Genomic DNA, 22,179 nt, shown 5'->3' with positions numbered 1-22,179 from the left:
ATGGAAATGTAGAATTTTATAAGCACTTTGTAAAACTGTTGGGCACTTCTAGGAATTTACCCTCCTCCCCAAATGAATAGCGATGCCCAGATAAATACTTGTACAGAAATGTTTATAGTAGCCGTGTTCAGAATAGCCGTAAAGTGGAAACAGTGCAAACAGGACAATGAATAAACGACTTGTGGCACATGCATTAGGGGAATACATCTACATGATAGAAAGGAAGGACCTACTGATATACATAATGGCAGATGAATCTCAGAGTCGTTATGTTGACTGAAAGACATCAGACCCAAAATAATACCTATTGTGTAATATTATACTTGTATTTGTAGTCACAAATCCATATTTGTAATTACAAAAGTCATATCATCGGTTGCCTGTCTGGAGGGAGGCGTAAAGGGACGGATGCACTGCAGGTGAACGTACGGCGCTTAGGGAGGGGGTAGAAGCATTCTTTATATTTACTGTGGTGGTAGTTTAAACGGTGCATACAGTTAGCAGAACTCATTCAGCAGTTCCCTTAATTAAATAGTTGCAACTTATCATGTATAAGTTATTCTTCAATAAAGTTAACAAGGAAAAAGTTCATCCTAGAAAACAGACTGTTGTGTATAATACAGCATTGTTAACTGCGGTCCCCGTGCTCCTCAGTATTACTCATCCCACCTTTTGACCAGTTATGATAGACATGTTAACTAACGTTGTTGTGATAATCATTTCACTATATAGATGGATAGATGGATGGATGGATATCTATTACATTGTATAGCTTAAACCTACCCAATGTTAAGTATTGATGATAGATTAGCAGTAAAGTTGGAATAAAAAGGAACCTTAACCATGTTACCCACTGGGTAAGATTGTAGGCTCTGGAGTCTAGCTTCCATGTTTCACAGTTGTGTGCACTTGCATAAGCTGTTAAACCTCTGTGTACCTAATTTTTCTCTGACAGATTAAGATGTTGATAGTGCCTACCAAAGAGAATTACTGCAAGGAATAAATGGTACTATCGCCATATAATGAGATTAAATATAACTAGATGTTTTATAGCTAAGTGTGTAGCTACTTACTTGACAGATAAGTTGTAGCAAATGTTAGCTGTTACTCCTCTAGGATAGATGTGATGGTTTCTCTGATGACTGTGTTAGTATTGATGTTGGAGGTCCAAGGACAAATCTTGGATACGATTTGTGAAAATGTACAAGGGCATACTTACGGATTAAACGTTGGGTGTAAGTAAGAAGTAGGTTTCATGGCGGTTTACGAGTTTAGACTTGAGCAACAGAGATAAGGATGGCACAGTTCATGAAGATGGGAAAGAAAGAAGAGGAGGCTTTGAGCAAAGATCACAAGCTTTCACTTAAATTTGAAATGTCTATTAGGCATTCAGACTAAAATGTCAAGTAGTCAGTTAGATAAACAAATGTGTGCAGGGGGTGGGGGACGTTGCTGATGGTTATTCATTTGGCTGTCATTGACATATTTCTAGTACTTTATTCTGTAGCACTGGATAAAATGTCCTTGGGAGAGAATGAAGAAAAAGGAGGTAATTAACACTCCAACACTTAGAGCATTAGCAGGGGGGAGGAGCCAGAATAGAAATCTGAGGACAGCAGGCAGTAAAATGAGAAGAATAGCATTAAGAGGAAACCATTGGTATCATATTTTATAGTTCCATATACATTTTAGGATTATTTTGTTCTCGTTCTGGGGAAAATGTCATGGGTAAGAAACGGAAACAAACTCACAGACAGACACAGAAAACAAATTTATGGTTACAAGAGGGGAAAGCGGGTGGGGGAGGAATGAATTAGGAGTTCGGGATTAGCAGGTACTAACTACTATACATAAAATAGATGAACAATAAGGTCCTACTGTATAGCACAGGGAACTATATTCAATATCCAGTAATAAGCCATAATAGAAAAGAATAGGGAAAAGAATATATATATGTATAACTGAATCACTTTGCTGTATACCAGAAACTAATACAACGTGGTAAATCAACTATACTTAAATTAAAAAAAAAAATTGTTTTAAAAGAGTAAACCATTGGAAACCAAGAGAAAACTGTGTTAAAAAGTTTGAACAAATGGTCATCTATGTCTACTTTGAGAGATTGAGAAAAGTGACAGAAAACGGACCATGGATTTACAACACAGAGGACTTTGGATGCTTTGCCATGAGCTGTTTCAGTGAAATATGGGTGCTTATTTCACTTGGAGTAGTTTACGCGATATTGAGAGGTAAGAAACGGGCCGCCAGTCAGGCAAGTTTTTTCAAGACGTTTGGCTGTAAAATTGAGCCAATGTATATATAGCAGATACGTTTTTTTCAAATATGACATCTATTGTAACACACCTATATGCCAATGGGAATAATCTAGTCGGCTGAGAATGTGATGATGAGAAGGTTCTTGTGTGTAATGACGGGGTTTGGTCTTTCCCAGAACCAGAGAGCATTCATTTTAACAAAGAAGGAAAAGAATGACTGCAGTTACAAGTAGGTTAAAAAAATTAATGTTAGAAAACTATGACTAACACTTTTAAAAACATACACACTTTTTGTTTGTGAGCTTTCTCTCTGCAGCCTTAAAATTAAGTCACAACAGATATGTGGAGGAGCACAGTGAGAACAGGAATAATTCATCCTTTAATAAATAACTGAACAGGTGTCATTGACTATAACTCGAGATTTCCTAAAGCACTTAGGTAACCAGATTCAGGGTGTGTGACAGCTAACATTTACTCCTCTCATGGCGGTGTTAGGAAGATTAAAGGTTTTATTACTACAATTTATTCTTCATAGCATTTGGGAAGCTAATTCAGTTTCCTAGTGATTTAAATTTCCTTTCAGGAATTTTATTTTGTCTTTTTCCTTCAGTGATTGTGAACTAAATAACATTAGAGCGGCCCTGATATGAAAGAATAATTTGGAAATGACTCATCAGTAATAAGAAATCTTAGGGCCTCTTTCAGGAAAGTATGTAAATAGTCTCTTATTTTGACTCTATTTTAGCTAGTTTTGCCTAATGCTTCAGTGGCTGTCGTCTTACAGGTTTTGGGTAAAAAATTAGAAGCTTTCACTTTGTACACGTTAAATTTCAAATGTCTGTTAGGCCTTCAAACCAAAATATTTGTGTCAACCTCACTACTCTTCTTCCTGCAGTCTTAACTAGCTCCACGACACTGATTTTTACTTTTTTTTTTCTTAGAATGTTCAGCTAGCATTATTTAAATGCTCTTTTATATCTCTTCTCTTACTCTGTAATGTGACTCTTTATCACTCACCTGTGATCTGTTCTACCTGGCCATCAAAATTATATTACCATTAAGTGGCTCGGATGTTCCTAGAATTAAAGTAAAAACTTGCCCTGTAAATATTTGCTTTCACTGGGTGAGATAAGTAACATAGAGGTGCATTTTGCCCCTGAGTAATTGCCATGATGCTACAAAGGAAAAGAGACCTGCCCTGTGTATTGGGAAGCAAGTATTAAAGCCAATTCAGTATAACAGACAAAATACTATTTCAGTATAATACATGGTTCTGTGAGACTGTGATGTCTAGGGACAGGACAGAGAATGAGGCCCAGAAGATGAAGAAGATACAGATGCTCTTATTTTTCCAGTGGGGACAGTATTTGCCCCTCTCCTCCAGGACTGTTAGGAGGCATAAAACTTTTAAAAACAGTATTTGGAGCAGTCAATACATGCTGGTCATTATCATTATTGTTTTAAGATTTTACAATCCTAGGAAGTGAGTTTTATAAAAAGCTAACTATAATGAGCTATGATGACGTGCAGTTATACAAGTGTAAGGGTAGAGTTAATTCTGACTCTCAAAGTCAGGACTTTCCAAAGAAGGTGAAGGTCAAGGGGCTTCTTAAGATAACTGTTTTGACAAAAGAAAATAATGGAGAGGAATGCATTATATGAGGAAGAAGAAGTGTGATTACAAGTCCTGAAAAGTCACATTGCGTGGTTAGCTGAGGAGAATTTGAGGAATCTGTTGGTGAACTCTGAAAGGAGGGCTGCAGTGGTGGAAGGTGGGCTCTAGGGAGCTGAGTGGGCAGGTGAAGGGTCATGAATTCCTTACCCATGAGTTTAATCTTTAAGCAACGGAGCAGTTGTGAAGGGTTTTAAATCATTTTTCATATCTTTAAGCACATATTTAGAAAAAAATAATTTGTGTGACATCACATCGCATGGGTAGGATAATAGACTATATACAGAGAAACAACTTAATTGAATATTATAATGAAACATTCCCACTTCCCCAAAATAGACAACAACGTCCTGAGTGGAGAAACGTAAAATGAAAGGAAAAGAGAGACTTTGGTGACATTTTCCAAGTAAAGTAGAATTAAAAAGACAGAGTAAGTGATGACATAGAGGGGAAATGGAAGAGAGAGACCTAGGACTTGGTATCTTTTCAAGACTGGGTGAGGGATGAATGGTCCCAGTTCACGGAGACTGGGTGATGAGGTCATTCTTGGCATACTAGATTTTGAGGTATTTACGTGTGATATATCCACGTATATATTTCATTAAACAATTAGAAGTGCAGCCAGATTACAGTGTGGTTGCCCAGGAAATCTATCGAGTAGAACGAACGTGAGGGTGGGTGTATATCAATGCCTCTCTGTAAAAGCCTAATCAGTATAAAATAAAACCCCTTTCTCTAAAAGGCACAGACTTTAGTGCCAGCCTTATGGTGACATCTAAGATATTTCACAAGTATTGTAACTATGAATTTATCAAGAGTTACAAATCAAGAAGTGGATACTCAACTGAAAAAAAGACTGGCTATTTCAAGGAATGATAGAAAATTATGAAAAGACCCATTTAAAATGAGGAGCTGCTAATAGAGTAAATGTTAAATCCTAAACAGTAAAATTTATAAAATGTATAGTAATTATCAAGACTCTTTAAATGTACTCCTAACTGAAAACTGTAACAATTCTAAAGAGGTAATTGTTAATTTTGCCAAAAATAGTTATCAAAAATACTGACATTTGCAAAGTTGAAAGAGGGAAGACGGAACTTTGGAGACCGTGTGTGTCCTGCCCTTCTCTGGGCTGCCCCGCCTATAGGGGCAGGGATGTGAGTGGTGCTGAGAAGGCCTCCCCAGGGGTCAGATGGGAATAATTCTTCCAAGGCCCGACAACCGTCAAGGCAGTAAAAACAATCACAAATGTTTGTGATGTTTTTTTCCTGAAATATATTGTTGCTCCTGCAAAATCAAAGACTGAACCATCACTTCCCATGGCTTTTTCCATTCATATCATTATGAATTCTTTTGTTCAGAAGTGAACATTGGTGACGCTCTAAATTTCTCTTATTTTCGTCTAATGGTCAGATAACTAAAGATGTCTTTATGGAAAAGGTGGGCGTTTTTAAAATCGTTGTTTTCCCTTGAGTAATTAATGGTCAGTCCAAATATTGGATCTGCAGAATTGGAAAAAGATTTCATTTTCAAGATGGCTTAAAGAAATAGACTCCTATGGATTTCCCAAACTGTTCTATTTGTTAATGTTTAAATACTTTAGACTTTTGATTAATCAGTTATTTTGATATGCCCTAAAGTCTGCCACAGTGCTCAAAAGCAATAATAAAAAAAATTAATCAAATGAATGAAATATTTCCAACCTAAGTGAGGGATTTCTGGAAAATAATCTAAGGATACAATTATTTTTTTAGCAACTTTAACTTAATGACATGTTTTATCTGGAACATACATATTATAAAATTTATGAGTCTTAATGGTCTCATTTAGACATTTGATATGTTTACTGTGAGAGATCTTACTGCATAAATCAATTTTTGTATGAAACTGCAATAAAATGGTATATACTTTTTTTTACTTCTTGGTAGAAAGAAATTTGAAATTCAAATTACTAGCTGCTGAAGGAAGTTATTAAAAATGCATTAGGATTGAAAATGTAGCTGTATATAATTGTCATAACAGATATTCAAAACAAATTTATCCTCAATGAAAACTGAACTAAAGCAATTTACATAGAATCAGCTAATAAATTTTCCTTAATTTTCTAAGCAGATGAAAAAGAAACAGTTTATAGAAATTTTAGTAAAGTAAATATGAGTGTCATCTGTAGGGAGTAAAATATAAATAAAACCCCTTAGAAGGATGAATGAAGGTAGAACTATGTCAAGTTTCAGTTCTACTTTGCCAGAAAAGTGATGCCTGTGTTAGGTAGGACCAGTCTTATTTCCAAATCCCCTATAACCTGATATTGAAAACAACACTTTATTCTATCTGCTTTACTCCTATTTGGAGTTGTCCACATTTATCTATATGTAAACATCTGGGAGAGTTGGGGAAAAGATGAAGATGTCTTTATAAAGAAGAGTCACCTAGAAAGATAGCATGTCCTTAGAGCTAGACGCAAAAGCTTTGGCAAGTGTGGAAACAGCACATGCGTACAGTGTGGGGTCTTGAACATTTCATTCTGACTCCTTGAAGAAATAGCTAAGCGCATGGATGAGCACACACTTGGTGTACTGTGAAGAGTGATCATAGGCTTGGTGTCTCCTGAAATACCTGCCAGAAGTTCCCAGAGTGATGATCATTTATTCGGGTTAAGGCATGTTATCCATTTGTTCATTGTTTGTATCATTTGTTCATTCATTTATCCATCTGTAATCTCTTAGCTTGAAGAGGTCTCAGTTTCTTGAACATAAGCGCCTATGGACACACACACTGGTTCCTGGGACAGTCACCATTAGTCCATGATCATTTATTGATTATCTCATGATATCTGAGCCCTAGTGTTGGTCCGTCAGGGAAGACTCATAGACATGGAATAGGAAAAGTTGGTTTTATGTTGGATAAGGTGAAGGGGGGAGATGCCCAAGGCTGGATGTACCTTCACTGATGAGATAAAGCTCTCAGGAACGAGTAGGAGAAACCATGGTTTCAGACCTTTGGATGGAGAGGATTTGTGAAGTTGTGACCTCAAAATAATAGGGAACTCCAAGGGTTAGACTTGATCTTTGTAAAATTTGAGTCAAGGTCACTTGAAATTTTACAACATCTGAGATATCTCCAGTAAGAATCATTCCGTGTGGTTTAAGGAAGCCATGGAAAATCACTCAGCAATCAGCATTTTTGTTTATGACCTATGGCTCCATAACATACCTTTTCACTGAGAAATACAGAATCAGACTCTTAGAAAATATCTGTATGGTTAAATCTGGGCTCAACTTAGAGTAAACAGCAGTATGATTTATGTCAGAAAAATTAGTCTTTAGTCTACTTTTTAAAACTATCCATGTGTGTGTGTATTAGGCAATCATCTGCAGTGATACTCCATAAAAAAAAACATAGAATGATATAAACAATGTCTTCCTCTCACTTTCCTGTCTATAAAATGCAAATAATGTCATAGCTCAGAAAGTGAGATGATATTTTCAGGTAAGATAATATGTAAATGTAAAACAGTTATGGCTGCAAGTCATTTCTGCCTCAGATTTTCCATCTTTGGAACCAGGGAAATAACCCATACCAACTTTAGACAAATTTTGAGGCCAGTTTGCATGATAAAGTAACCTGTAATTTCAGACAAGCCATTTTATGTGGTAAATCAGACAGTAATTTGAGAAAGAGGATTCAGTAGCACAATTTTGTTGTGATATTATTTCCATCATTTCTGAAGCATTTTTATATTTATTTAATGGATTTACATCCAATGACCTTAAATTGTTATTTCAGAATATCATCAATACATTTTGGGTTTTTTTAAATCTCTTTTTTACCCATTAACACAGTCTGCCCAGTTGTGTAATATCTGACAGATGCAGCAGGAGAAATGCTAACTGCATAATGCTCACTGAAGATAGATTATCTCTCCACCATCAGTGGCAGGTTATATATTACACTTCAAGTAATGAAGGTGTATTCATTTTAACTTACAATTTGAAGAGTATTTCAGTGAGACTTAATTCTTGAATTATTACTTTGTACCTTACTGTAAATATCTATGTAGCATCTTTTATTTCTTTGATATTATTTTCATCATTTTTAAAGCATTTTTGTATTTGTTTAGTGGATTTAGATCTAGTGCCCCTAAAATAAATATTTTCCCCATTTCTTTGGCAACAGAGAGAAAAAGAGGAATTTTAGGTGTTATGCAGCTGTTTCCCCCTAGTCTTCCTTTTCTGTATCTTTAAATCAAGTGAATCATGTTTAGAAATCCAGTGTACTGTAAAATTAAAATTTAATCTGATTTGCAGTAGTTGGTAATTCTCTGCTAATCTCTTTTGCACTTTCATAAAGTTTGTCTTGGTACGGTGGAAATTGTCCTTCTAAGCTTGGGGCTACCATGATAGTCTCCTAGTCTGAGAGCTGGTACAGCTGGCTCTCTGATGGTGGACATAAAAGTCAGCTTTCCTGTTTCATTCCACTTCCATCTTACAAGTAAACTGATGTGGTCAGATCCATTATTATCCCCAAAGCTTGGATCTTTTATGTAGTTTAATCATGAATAAAAATTGAAAAGTAGTTTTCACTTTTTGTTATTGCATAACAAATTACCACAAACTTGGGAGTGAAAAAAAACACCCATTCATGAGCTCACAGCACTGTAGGTCGTAAGGTGCAGTGTGGCTGGGTCCTCTGCTGAGGGTTTCATGAGCCTGTAGTCAAGTGGTCAGTCAGACTGAGCTCTTACCTGGTGGCTCTGGAGAAAAATCTGCTTCCAGGCTCCTTCTGGAGTTGGTGACTGCAGTTCCTCACAGCTGGAGAACTTTATTTACAAAAACAGGTAGATGTAGATTAAATTTAGCCCATAGGCCATAGTTTGCCTACCCCAGATTTCAATCATTAATAATTGCGTTTTCTATTACTTGAAGCTGTATATTTTTATCTAAATAAAAAAGCATAAATAATCCTGAGTATCATGTCTAGATGCGGTTATGTAGGTAAACAAGCTAAACATGATTGGCAGTTTACTCGTGGATCTCACCTCGAGTTGGTCTCATAATAGGAAAGTAACCAATTTCTTTTGGCTTTTTTATACTCTTTGGAATTGATATATATTAAGAATCATGCTAATACTCTTTCCCACTCTGTGTCCTTTACTAGAGAAACATATTTGTGCCCATTAGTTACGTTAAGAGTTATCATATACTAAGCCATAGACAGTTGAGCTGAAGACTGATTCAGGGCGTTGGTAAGTTGTGATGGGCTTGTAACTGTTCACAGCGGTGGACCTGCTAGAATTTCCCATCTCCTTCAGTTGACTTTTCTTTGAAAAGTGGATATTCCTCCTTTCCTCCCTTCTTTTCTTTTCTGGTCTGATAGAACTCATCTGCAAAGCTTGATTAAATTACGATTACTAAGTTAATGGGTGCTATCATCATTCTAATATTTGATTATTTTATTCCCATTTCTTAATCCCATTCATCTTTCCTCCTCCATAATCGTTATAATGAGTTTGATGGGAAACTTTATGTGAATCTTATAAGTGTATACTGTTGATTTCTTGAACATGCCCTGCTTTGTTAATTCACTTAAGTAACATCGTATTGTAACTTACTAAGTTTCTTATTTTTAATTCATGCTACATTAAGGCTTTTTTTAAGACCTACTTGCATTTCTATGTGTCCATTTTGCCAGTTGCCTCTAACCGTTAACATAATACCCAATTGCTTGCATCCATTATATTTTACTTTTCCATTTTCCTAGTGATAGAAACTAGATTGCCAGCGACTTGTTATTACCACGAACAATGCAGTAATTAAGATTTTTGTGCAGTGTCTCTATGACCCAGTGTGAGAAATTTTCTGGGATATGTAAAAAGAATGAGATCATTGCGTTAAGAATATGTGAGTACTTAGATATGTACAACCAGATGACTTTCCAGAATGCGGCTTCACTCAGCACATCCACTGGGTACCTGAGGGTCCTATATTCTCACATTCTCATTGGTATCTTCCATCATTGAGTTTTCCAAATCTGTTGGGTGTGAAGTAATAGTCAATTGGTTTTACCCTACATTTTTCTATCCCCAGTGAATCTGAGAACTTTTTCCTATGCCTGTTTGCTTTTAGAGTTTATTCTTCCAGGAACTGCCTGATCTTATCATTTGTTCATATCACACCAGAGACCCTTTATTTTTCTTGTTGTTTTATAAGATTTTCTAGTCTATTCTAAACACTAGTCTCATTCCAATTTTAGATGCTATAAACGATTTCTCACCTCTGTCGTCTGTCTGTTCATTTTATGGAGTCCTGCATTAAACAGAAATCTGAAAATGTAGATATATTCAAATCTGTCATGAGTTGGGCTTTTCAGCAGCTTTCTTTAAGAAATGCTTCCCTCACCATGCGTCACAAAGATGCCATCCTACGTTTGATTAAGTTAGCGTTATAGTTTGCCTTTTGTCTGTCCGGTGTCCAGGTCTTACATGGAGTTAGGAATTCCATTTTTTTTAAATACTTAGGGACCCAGTTTTCACTAGGCCATTTGTTAAATGAGCTATTCTCTCAATTATTGTGATGATGTGTATTTTAGACACACACACACGTTTTTCTCTGACTTCTCTATTCTGTACTGTCTCCTCGTTCTTGTACCACTCCTGCGCCACTTGTTTTAAATGACTGCTGGATTGCGTGATGCTGTGGCATCTGGCATGACAGTTGTTTCCCAAACATACTCAGTTCTTAACTTTCTAAAGCTGCCTTAGCAATTTGTCTAAGAACATGGAATATTCTCTTTACTCAGCTTCTTGTTTAAGGCTTAAATTTTTCTCCAGCCAAATCCCAAGATACTTTATAGTTCTTCGTGTTTTTGTGAAGGTGTTGTCTTTTTCTTATTAATAATTACCAGGGTAGAGAAATCCTGCTGATTTTTTGTTGTTGTTGCTGACTGTATTTGACGATGCTGCTAAAAGCTCTTGTTATTTTAATAGTTTATTTTTCTATTGATTCTGCTAGCATTTGTATGTCAGTGACCATACTGTCTGCAAATATTGATAGTTTCATCTTCTCCTTTCTTAGCCTTTCTTTTTTCCTTTGCTTATTGTCCAAGACCTGTGTTGCACTGAGACACTGACATAGAGCATCCTTGCCATGTTTTCAGCAATAAATGGACTGTGTCTGGAACTTGTGCATGAAGTAAAATTAGTTTTGGCATATAAACTTTTAAGTAAAGATAATTCTTTTCTATACTTGATATAGTAAGTGTTTAATTTTTTCATAAAAATTCGAGCTTTATCAGTGATATTTTTTGATGTGCTACTTTCAGCATCCATGTAATCTTGCCTGAGAACCGAGTTTGGTAGTTTGTCTCTGTGGCCAGGATCTGAACTTGGGTACCATTCAGAGAACGTCTTAACATGCGAGTGGTTTCTCTCAGATTTTTCTATTCTTGTTTCCAGTTGGAACTCAGATTGTGATACTTTGAATGGCTGATGAGCGTTGGCAGAGTTTATACCTAATCATAGTGCCTTTTGAACAGACGCAACAGCATTTTTACAGCTGTTGTCAGTTTGTCATTCATGCCACTAGACCTTGATCTTCTTTCCATACCGTTTTCCATCTTATATATGTTAGGTCAGCAATCCTCGTCAATTTGTGGTAACTGTCTCCAGCTGTCAGGTGTGTACAGTTAACATCGAACTTCTTTGTTCAACAGGTACCTATTCCTGTGTTTTGATTCCAGAAATGCCAGCAAGGAGCACAGTTACAAAAAGCAGAGTTAGTAATGACATGCTTAAATATTAACCGAGAGCTTTCTAGTTCTGGTGAAAATTACCAGCAAGTCTCTGATTACAGAAGAAGTTTTTGCAAAGAGATGTTCAGTCTGTGTGCAGAAGTTGGACAGGAGTCCCCTCATGTGTTCCTGTAGGGAAGAGAGTGGCTGTCACCAACAGTCTTCTCCAGCTCTCTTGACCTGCTGTTTCAAGCTAATGGCAGGCCCCCATAGTGATACTTTTCTGTTCCCTGTTAATATGCCCAAACCAGTAGAGACCACTTGCTATTGGCTACATGGAGCCTATAAACAAGGCAAGGGATAGGACAGGGCCACCGCCTCTGGAGCATTGCGAGCTTCTCATCTGGGCCCTGTCAGTGCCTCTTCTGGGCATGGATTCCCTCCATGCTGGGGCGCTGGTGCCCTAACTCAGTTACTTTCCAGCTCCGCATCAGGTCAGCCTTGCTGGTGGCCCCCATCAAATGTCAATAAATTAGTTTTCTATTACTATCACTGCGTGTGCCCCGGGACCCCGACCCTGACAGGGCTCACCGGTGGGAGCACTTGCCCAGCGGACCTCCCCCTCCCCCTGGGCTTCCATGAGCCATCTTCCTGCCTCTGGGGAGCCACATTACAGGACTCGGTCGGGTTCTGGTTAATCAGAAGTACAGAAGGAGGAAACGTATTTAATACCTTTAGGTGACTCAAAATAAATACAGATACATTCTTCGCTTTTTGAGAAACTAGTATCTTACTAGAGGCGTGGGGCTCTGTACAAATTTTTCATGTTTTTCTTTCTGTCATTTTAACTTCATTCTACACGACTGACTTTAAACAGAAATTGGGGCTGTTCATCTTTAAATAACAGTATGTAATCGTGTGGGTTTCCTGGGGCTGGCCTAACAACTACCACAGATTTGGCTTAACATTGGGGTAATTTATTCTCTTCACAGTTCTGGGGGGCCAGAAGTCAGAAATCAAAGTGCCAGCAGGCCTACACTCCCTGCAGAGGCTCGAGGAAGGTCCCTGCTTGCCTTTTCCAGCCTCCAGGAACTCCTTTGCTTTCATCGCTGCCCTCACACTTGCATGGCTGTCCCCAGTGTGACCTGTCTCAGAGCCCCCTCTGCTCTTCTCTTTGAAGGACATTGTCTCTGGATGTGAGGCCCACAGTAAATCCAGGATAACCCCCTCTCAAGGTCCTTCACTTAATTATACCTACAAAGACCCTTTCCCAAATAAGGTCACATCCAAAAATTCTGGAGTTTAGGATTTGAGCATATCTTTTGAGGGGGCCACTGTTCAACCCATTACTGTAATTAAAAGATTTAATGTTGTACATCTACTAAGTGAAGTCCTGGAAGCTGTGGGGTCTCTGTTAGTATCTGTGTGGCAAAGCTGTGACTCTCAGAGGGAGAAAGACGCTAGCGCTGACTGAGCTGTTTCGAGCCTTTTTGTTCTTAGAGTCGGTGAAACATTATTAGACGTGCTAAATTTACACACGTTGCGAGAGGGAGGGAAGGAGGTACCTAGATTTCCTGTTTTGTGCATTTTTCCCTTTGTGCTAATATTCTGCATTTCTAGACCTGAATAGAGAGTTTCTTTTTAGTTTTTTGTAATAGACAACCTGAAAATAATTTAGGAGTAATGAGGTCGTGAGTTTTTCTGGGAATCCTTTCTCATTGCTAAAATCTGAGTCTCTTTCATAGTTGAATTCTCCTTCCTGTAATGATTTCTCGATCAGCCATTATTTGCCATTAATAAAGAGTGTGGATTCCAGAGCAATAGCTGTCGCATAAATCGATGGAAAAGAGCACTGGTGTGAGAAGCAGCAGGCAAGGCCCTGACTCTGGTCGTGGCTTTAGCTGCATGACAGCCACCCAGAGAGGGACAGCCGGTCCCCACTGTTAAGTGAGGCGAGCTCAGCTCCGTGTCTGTTTCATCGGCTAGGATGTTTTTGGCTGAAAGTAACAAACCCCAACTCAAACAACCTAAAGAAGAGCATTATCACCTATTACAGCATGTCCAGAAAAAGACAGTGGCTTCAGGGGTGGCTGATTCAGTAACTCTTGCTCCAGAATGAAAGTGAAGGACCTGGGTTCTTTATTTCCCTTTCCTAGCTCTGCCATCCTCAGGGTTGCCATCATCTTCGGTCCAGTAGAATGATAGCTGTAGCATCTCTGAATTATGATGTCCACACTGGACACCATTCCCTGAGTAAGGGGGCTAGTTTTGTCTGGAGGCTACAGTCAGATCAGAAAACACTGATCAGAGGCCACCAGAAGACTTCTGTTCACAGCTCACTGGTTGTATTTTGGGTCATCTTCTCTTTCTTAAGCTAATCCCGAGCAAGGAGACTCTTACCCTGGGAATAACAAGTTCTACGATGCCACTAGGGGTGAGAGAGGCCTGCCAGGGCACTGGGGCTGCATGGTGTAGGGGTGAACAACTGAACCAAATCATATTCTGTTAAAAATGAAGGAGCCGGAACTGGATGCTGAGTAGCCAGCCAGCAGTGACTATTACAGTTAATTCTAACTTGGTGTAATTTTATCCACATTATTTTTTTCCAGATGATGCATTTCATAATGCAGTTTAATATTCGAGAGACCCTAAGTCTTTCAAAGAGTTAAAAGACTAAACTTGTAATTACTGATTATGAACATATTGGGATTGTCAAATAGTAAACGTGGGAGGTCGATATCAGAGCACATAATATCTGTCACAAGGAGCTTGAAGAATGAATTATATTGATTTTTTTTTACAGTGGTACACATTCATATTTTTCAGTGACAGGAGACAAATATAAGGAAGCAGCTGTTAGAAAATTGGTATAAATTTTATTGGAAGGAAGCAATTATAAAATTTCTATGCAAATGTTATGACCAAAATACTGAAACATACAATGTGTAGGGTAGAACCAATATTTAAATTACTGTTATGAAAGCTTAGGGTTCAAGCTTTCAAAAGAGATTGAGATGTAGTAAATGAAGTAATTTAAAAATTCAATAAAATTTCCACCTTTTCTCTTACTGAAAAATCAATATTCTCTATCCTAATAAAGTGAGTTTTATTATACTAACTTCTAAAATGTACTGTTCAGTTCTCAAAAATCCAAACTCTGACTTAATTAAAACCACCATAAGAGATTAGTAAAATGTCAGGATTGATAAGAATATTACTAAGATTAACAAGAAAGAAACAGACAGGTATACCAAAGGAACAGAATAGAGAGCTCAGAAATAAACCCAAGTGTGTATCATCAACTAATTTCCAACAAAAGGGCCAGAAACACATAGTGGGAAAGGGATAGTCTCTTCAATAAATGTTGCTGGGAAAATTGTGTACTATGATGCAAAAGAATGAAATTAGACTGTTCTCTTAGGCCATACACAAAAATCAACTCAAAATGGATTAAAGACATAGATGGAAGATCTGATATAACAAAACTCCTAGAAGCAAACATGGGGGAGAAAGCTCCTTGATGTTGGTCTGGGCAGTGATTTTTTTAGATATGACACCAAAAGCATAAGCAAAACAGCAGAAATAAATAGGACTAAAGCATTGTATTCTTTACCATCAACCCACCCAAGTAAGCAAATAAACATGCAAAACATATGCCCATTTTATTTTCATTTTACTTAGAAACAATCTTGATGAAGCAAGAAAATTATTAATTTAAAAAAAAAATCGAGACCCTTAAGTGTATCTTTTTAATACTGTATGTAAAAAAGAAATAAGAACTCATAAAACACATCAGCTATATACTGACATACGGTGATTATCTCTAGGAGAAGCACTTGTGTGATTGTTGATGTTACAAGCAAAATGGCTAATTTTTTCAAAGGACACTTATTTTAATGAAAATCTGATTGACAAACTATGGGCATTCAGACTTGAACATTTCTCATTTTCTCAAAAATGAATTAAATGAGCCAGTTTTCAAGAAAAACAATTGACAATATATATTAGTAATGCTGAAATTTTAAGTTTTCAAGTGAAAATTAAAATTTGAGAATCTTGTGTCTGCATTCTTGAGCTTGACAGCTTCTCAAAACAGATTTTTTTTTTTTTTACTGGACGTCAAGGGTGATGTTAATGAATATTTTTTATATTGGTAATGAAATATGTCAATATTTATAAGATCTTCATAACTCAGTAAACCAGTGTTTCACCCATAATCAGTCAAAGTTGAAAGGAGACATACGGATTTTAATGCAACGGAGTGTAAGAAGTGTATGACGTGATGCCAGATGCCCCATGGTAATGACCTTTAGAAGATTGTCTGTTTGGAAATAGAATCAAAAAATGTCTACAGTTGTCTGAAAATACTTTTAAGTTATTCTTCCCTTTTACAACCTCATACCTGTATGAGACCTTACTTTATGGATATACTTAATCAAAACCATATATCACAATAGATAGAATTCAGAAGCAGAAATGAATATTAAGCTGTCTTCTATTAAGCCAGACATTAAAGAGTTTTGCAGAAATGTAAAAGCATTGCCACTCTTTATTTAAGGAATTTTTATATTAAAATTTTATTTGTGTTACAAAATGAGTTTATTACTATTCTTAAACACATTAATAAATGAATATTGAATAATTTATAAGTACTAATACTTCTTACAGTGATCATTAATAGATGTAATCCGCATGAACAAAGTAGGACAGGAGAGAAAGGTTTGGAAGCTGTCTATATATTTTTTCAACATATGCTTTAGAAATCCAGTTGCCATGCCACCTGGCCTGGTGCAGGTGGCCAGTCCACAGGTTGGTTGCAGAAGTACAGACCTTCTTCCTCTGTGCTGTTTGGCTCTGTTTTTAATTCTCTTATTGGGTTTAATACTGCTCTTTGCAATCTTATCACCCAACTACCTTATGAAATCCTACAGAAAAAAGTAAATGTGTTTCATCTTTGGTCTCTCTGACTCTCTCACCATGAATTCCTTGGGAATTACTCCTTGAAATAAAAGTTAAATAGCGCCAGTGAGCAAGTCATCATTTAAGTGTGCCTATATTTAGGCTTCATTTCTGTCACTTACTAGACCTCAGTATTTTGAATGATCATGGCACTTCCTCACTTAGACCTGAATTATTTTCAACTAATTTTTCCTTTAATTAAACTCTGCTAATTTCATGTTTAATTATTTTAGTGCTTTATTATTAAACTTTAGTATTTTGTGCCTTTATAGCTGTATGAAAAATCGGTATTTCAGAAATATATATTGAATTGTTAAATGATGCAGTAATTGATATATATTATTGAAATGCTCTAGGCTTTCATAATCTTAATAAAAGTTGATTATTAAAGTTGATAAAAAAAAGTTGATTAAAAATTAAAAAGAAGTATAGTTGATACACTAGAAAGAAGAAAAATGGAATCATAAAACACACAAAATCACAAAAGACAGAAAAAGAGTGGAAGACAAAATAGGAACAAAACCAAGGGCAAGAAATAGTAACAAATATGCTAGATGTAAGTCCAACTATATGAATACTCAACTTTGAACATCAGTGGTTTAAATGCACCAGTTAAAAGACAAGAATTGTCAGAGTGAATCAAACAAGACACAACTATACGCTGTCAAAAAGAAACCCATCTTAAACATAGAGACAGCTGTAGATTAAAAGTAAGTGGATATAGAAAACTATACTGTTAAATAACAAAATAACAAAATACACTGATGAAATGACACTAAAAGAAAGCAGAGCAGCTCTACTAATCTCGGACAAAGCAGACTTCAAAGCAAGGGACGTTACCGGGCATTACATACCGATAAATTGGTCGGTCCTACAGGAAGACATAGTCCTTAATGTGGGTGCACCTAACAGCGGAGCAGAACAACTTGAGGCAGAAACTGATAGAATTGCAAGGAGAAATAGATGCATCCACTATCGTAGTTAAGAGTATTCTGCACCGCCCTCTCAGAAATGGACAGATCCCACAGGAAGAATATGAGGAAGGACGTGGTTGAAGTCAGCACCGTTAACTAACTGGCTGTAGCGGGCATCTACAGACGGGTCATCTGACAGCAGCGAACACACATGCTTCTCACATGGAACATTCACCGAGGTACACCACATGCTGGGCCACTGAACACAACAGATTAAAAGGATGGAAATCATACAGTATCTGCTCTCGGATCATAATGGAATTAAACTAGAAATCAGTAACAGTCAGATAGCTAGAAAATCCTGAAATATGTGAAGATTAAACAACACAACTTCTCAAGAGTGCGTAGATCCAAGGAGAAACCTCGAGAGAATTTTTTAAGTATTTGAACTAAATGAAAATGAAAATGAACCTGTCAAATCTTTTATATTAAAAGAAATAATGACACGTAGCAGGTTGACAAGTGAATTTTAAAATTAGCTCGTACAGCGTTATTATTGCAAGGTTGTGTTTGCGGAGTAGTTGAGGAAGTAAACCATTGCTCATTTTTCTGTGGACTCCAGTTGTAACAAAGGAATGTGTACCCATAGAGTCGTCAGCTAAAATACACGCTTATTAAAATTTATTCATTGCCACCTGAGTAAAGAGTTGTTACCCTGGGTCCATAAATCACAAATGAGCCTTGGCGAAAGGACAGGGTGAGGGAGCCGGGAGTATACGGGTCTGTGAACACTCTGCATTTTTCTAGGAAGCAGGTCCATTGCTTGTATGTAAAGACTCCAGAATTTGAGAGTCATTTGTCTGCTGATTAGCAAGAATCAGTTACATCATGACTGTATTCACAACAGGAATTTGCATGATGGGTAGGAGTTAAGAGAGAGGAGGTGTTAAATATAGTCAACATTTAACAAAAATGTATTGAGAATCTTCCATGTGCCACACCTGCTGTTGTTTGCAGATGTACTGTTAATAAAAACACGAGTCCTTTCTTACACAGAGTTATTTGTCTACATAATACTTTGACTGTTTCAAAATTCAGCAACCGATAGCCAAAACTGAGGGCATAACAGAAGACGTTTTGTTCTGTATGGTTTTTGGCTACAGTTCATTAGAAACCAGTAAATAGCCATTGGAAAGTGGCTTAAAACAGTAATAACTGATCGTTTTGCTTAAACACCTGGCATATAGCATGTATGGCACACTAAGTTAATATTTTTCTTTCAAGGTAACTGAACTGCACAACATCAAAAACATAACCAGACTGCCTCGGGAGACAAAGAAGCATGCAGTGGCGATTATCTTTCATGACGAAACGTCGAAGACATTTGCCTGTGAGTCAGGTAAGCCGTTATAGCCCTGTCTCCAGTTTGAAGACCTTGAGCTGCTTCTGAGACTATAGCCCATAAGGATTAAGATACAGCACTGAATAGGATGGCTTATTGTGATGAGAATGTGCTGGGGAAGACTTCAAAGAAATTCAGCGTGTCCATTTCTTATAGATGTTTGGGTGCATGTTATCTGTCTGTTTGGATTTTGCTTCCAGGTGGTCTGAGGACTTGAGGTTTCCATTCAGACTCGGAGAATTAAGTAAACAATGCCTGGGAGATGTTGTTAGGGCAAGCGTGTGACTTGTATTCTGGTTCTTGCTGAGAGCAGCTGTAGGCAGTTGGTAAGGCGGTAATATGCTGCCGTGCAGAAGTGTGGCACTGCACAGCCGCAGTCCCCAGACAGCTCAGAACAGACCTAGGAGCAGTTGGTTGCTTTCATGGACTCTCAGTGCTACAAGTTAAACACATTTCAGATTGAATGTTAGCCTCCCGGTTCATAAAGCGCTCTGACATTACTGAGATACAAGGCAGCTGATAGTTGGAACTTGCGGTGGTTTTCATTTTGGAATCCTCATGCTGTGTAATATACTAGTTGGCTTATTAGAGCTTTTTAAAGATTTTGCTCAATGGAATGATGTATTCATTTTGTAATGGATGGAAGCAAAAAGCACTACGGGTTTGAAAGAAGTGAATTTAAAATAATAGTTAAGTCTTTAGGAGAAGCTTTGTTGAGTCATCTTTAAAAGGAAGTGAAGCTTCTGTATTTAGAGTTAGTTTATAGGTATGATTAATACCAGGTTATATTTTTCTAAAACTGATGTCACCTTGCCTAAATAAATTGCTCACACCTCCTCACCTACACTTATCTTACTTAATTTTGCTAAACTGAGTTAGAATGTATCAAAGTGTCCCTTTTTCCTTGAATGCCTGTATTCCTTTTACATTCTCTTCTTCACTTGTCATCTGACCTCATTTCATCATTTGAAAATGACTTCTTGGCGGTTGCATAGAAGTCTGTTAACGGGTAATATAAATCCCCATTTGGTAGCAGAACTTGTCCCAACCTTGCTGGTATCACATATTAATATCCAAAACTATCCATGCCTTCTTGTTCACTGTCTTATAACTTCACCACTTCACTTTTCTCTGAGCTCTTAAATAATGTCACATATTAAAACTAATGACAGCCGGAAATTTGGTTTTCCAAAACAAGATAATTTTCACTATTGTTTGTATGTTTCAATTTTCCCTGTTGTTTTAGGGAACCTATTGCTATTCCTTGAAAAGAGAACCCTTTTCTTTTTCTTTTCTTTTTTTTTTTTTGTGTATGTTCAATTTCAAGTTAATGCCTAGTGAATAAAGGAGCAGATGGCATAGATATTGGAAACCCAGAGGTTGGGTAATAGATTCCGCTTTCCTTCATTAAGGAAAAGAGGAAAAGGGAAGAAAGAGCTCAGCTATGTCTGTCTTTGTCAGTATACAAAACCTGAAAAGTTAGCTCCAAATAATTGAGAGCAAGTAATATTTAAAATCTGAACAATCTGGTTAATTTCCTAAATAATTATTTGAAGCACTGAATTTATTCTGTAATATAATGAAGTTATTTTTACAGTTTTTCCCATTCAAAATCTGTAATGGAATATTCATGAATTGAGTAAGTTCCCCCACATTAAAAAGGAAAACTATTTAGGTAAAACCCAAATCCCAATATATTAATGTATTTATCATTAAAATTTTTTAAAGTTTTACCTATTATTTTGTGCCTGAAACACCTGGACAGCAGTTAATCACATTTCAGTTTATTCACATTCTTCTTCCCAAGTTCTGTATCTTTGTTTCTAAGGGAACATTATTTTCTAAAATAGCTTCTTTTCCCCATAATTGTTTATATAGTCAGTAAGATATATTTGCATCTTATATTTTATCACTGATTATTTTAAGAAAGCATTTTTCCCCCCAAAGGATTTTCCATGGTTTTTTACTTCTCAGGTTTCATGCAATCTTTCCTACCACAAATAAGTCAAAAAAGGATGCAGTCAAAAATCATTCTTGAATTCACATAGGAAGGTAATGGGCATATATTTAAGCTTTTTAAATTAGCATTTTTATTAGATGTGCAGTTGTAAAACCTGTGTTGGCTCCCACCTGTGGCAAGAGAACCTGTAAACGTTAGAGATGAACTGGTCTTGCGTCTGCATTAAAGCCTTAGACACTAGACTGAGAATCAGTTCTTGGACTTGAGTGAATAGAACCTGCTGTGAAGTCCAATTGCTATTCATTAATATTATAATAAAATATGTGTGTGTGTTATTTCTCCAAAAGTCTTTTCTGTTTGATAAAAAAAAATTCCTATTTGCTGATTAAAAAATCCTTGGAGCCATGTGGATTATTTAATTTTGGGAGGGCTCCACTTCTGCTTGAGAGTGAAGGAAGGGTCCCTCATGACAGTTCTGTGCTTGCGGTGTGCACTCCAGCTTACAGGACTTCTCATGTTTGTTGTATTAAAGTTAAGTTAATAAACGTAAGCCAGTGAAACAACTAATAGATTTTAAGGACTGTTCCGTTCCTAGTCAAATATGACTTTAAGTTGTTGAAATATAGTTGATATAATTCAGAATAACAGCTGGTATATATCCAGTAGGAAGAGAGAAATCAATTTGATTGCATTTAAGAAGTCAAATTTAGGGTGTGACATTAGGGAAAAAACATCACTGCAGCCGCTCAGTGACGTGGTCTGTAGCTAAACATAATACTTCAGTTCCCAGTGATGTCAGTCCAGCGCCTTTATGAGCAGTCCATTTATTGTGGGGATAATGGGAGACTTTTCTGTTTATTGATTGTTCAATACAAAAGACAACGTGAATGAGGTTGTAACAACTTAGATTTCTCGCTGACTCAGTCACTGCGGAATAGATTTGCTGGTTTATAACCATCTGGTTCTTAGCTATCCTGCTAAGAGATTTGGAAGAAATCATTAAAAAACAGAAGCTGGTGGCCCTATGTGATCTGAAGTGTGTTGGGATTTTGAAGTTAGTTCTTTAGAGAAAGTGAAATGCTGTGTAGCACTGACAGTGTAATGGGACTTGGAAATTTTAATACTCCTGTCAGACTCCCATTGAATAAAAATACCGCCGTTGCACCCTCCCATCAGAAGACTAAATTAATTTGGTAAATTTTGGGCATGGCTTTATAAGGTTGGCATGATAATAAACCAATCAGAGACAGACTTGACTACTTTGCAGT

At 36.9% G+C, this 22,179-nt stretch overlaps 1 protein-coding gene across 4 annotated transcripts in view; it reads left to right on the top strand.

The window, feature by feature from the left end:
- Positions 1 to 22,179, top strand: part of DOK6 (docking protein 6) — a 281,383-nt gene that overhangs the window by 85,960 nt on the left and 173,244 nt on the right. For all 4 annotated transcript variants that reach the window (XR_004316276.1, XR_004316278.1, XM_032470717.1 and 1 more), the window contains exon 3: positions 18,834 to 18,948. Coding sequence is in view for 2 of the 4 variants with exons in the window: in XM_032470717.1 (XP_032326608.1) it covers positions 18,834 to 18,948 (115 nt within the window). In the remaining 2 variants the exon portion in view is untranslated. The remainder of the gene's footprint in view (positions 1 to 18,833; positions 18,949 to 22,179) is intronic.

This window comes from Camelus ferus, chromosome 30, assembly GCF_009834535.1.
Source record: "Camelus ferus isolate YT-003-E chromosome 30, BCGSAC_Cfer_1.0, whole genome shotgun sequence".
NCBI classification, from domain to species: domain Eukaryota; kingdom Metazoa; phylum Chordata; class Mammalia; order Artiodactyla; family Camelidae; genus Camelus; species Camelus ferus.
The sequence above is the reverse complement of the archived record's forward strand: the minus strand, read 5'-3'. Positions and strand labels throughout refer to the sequence as shown.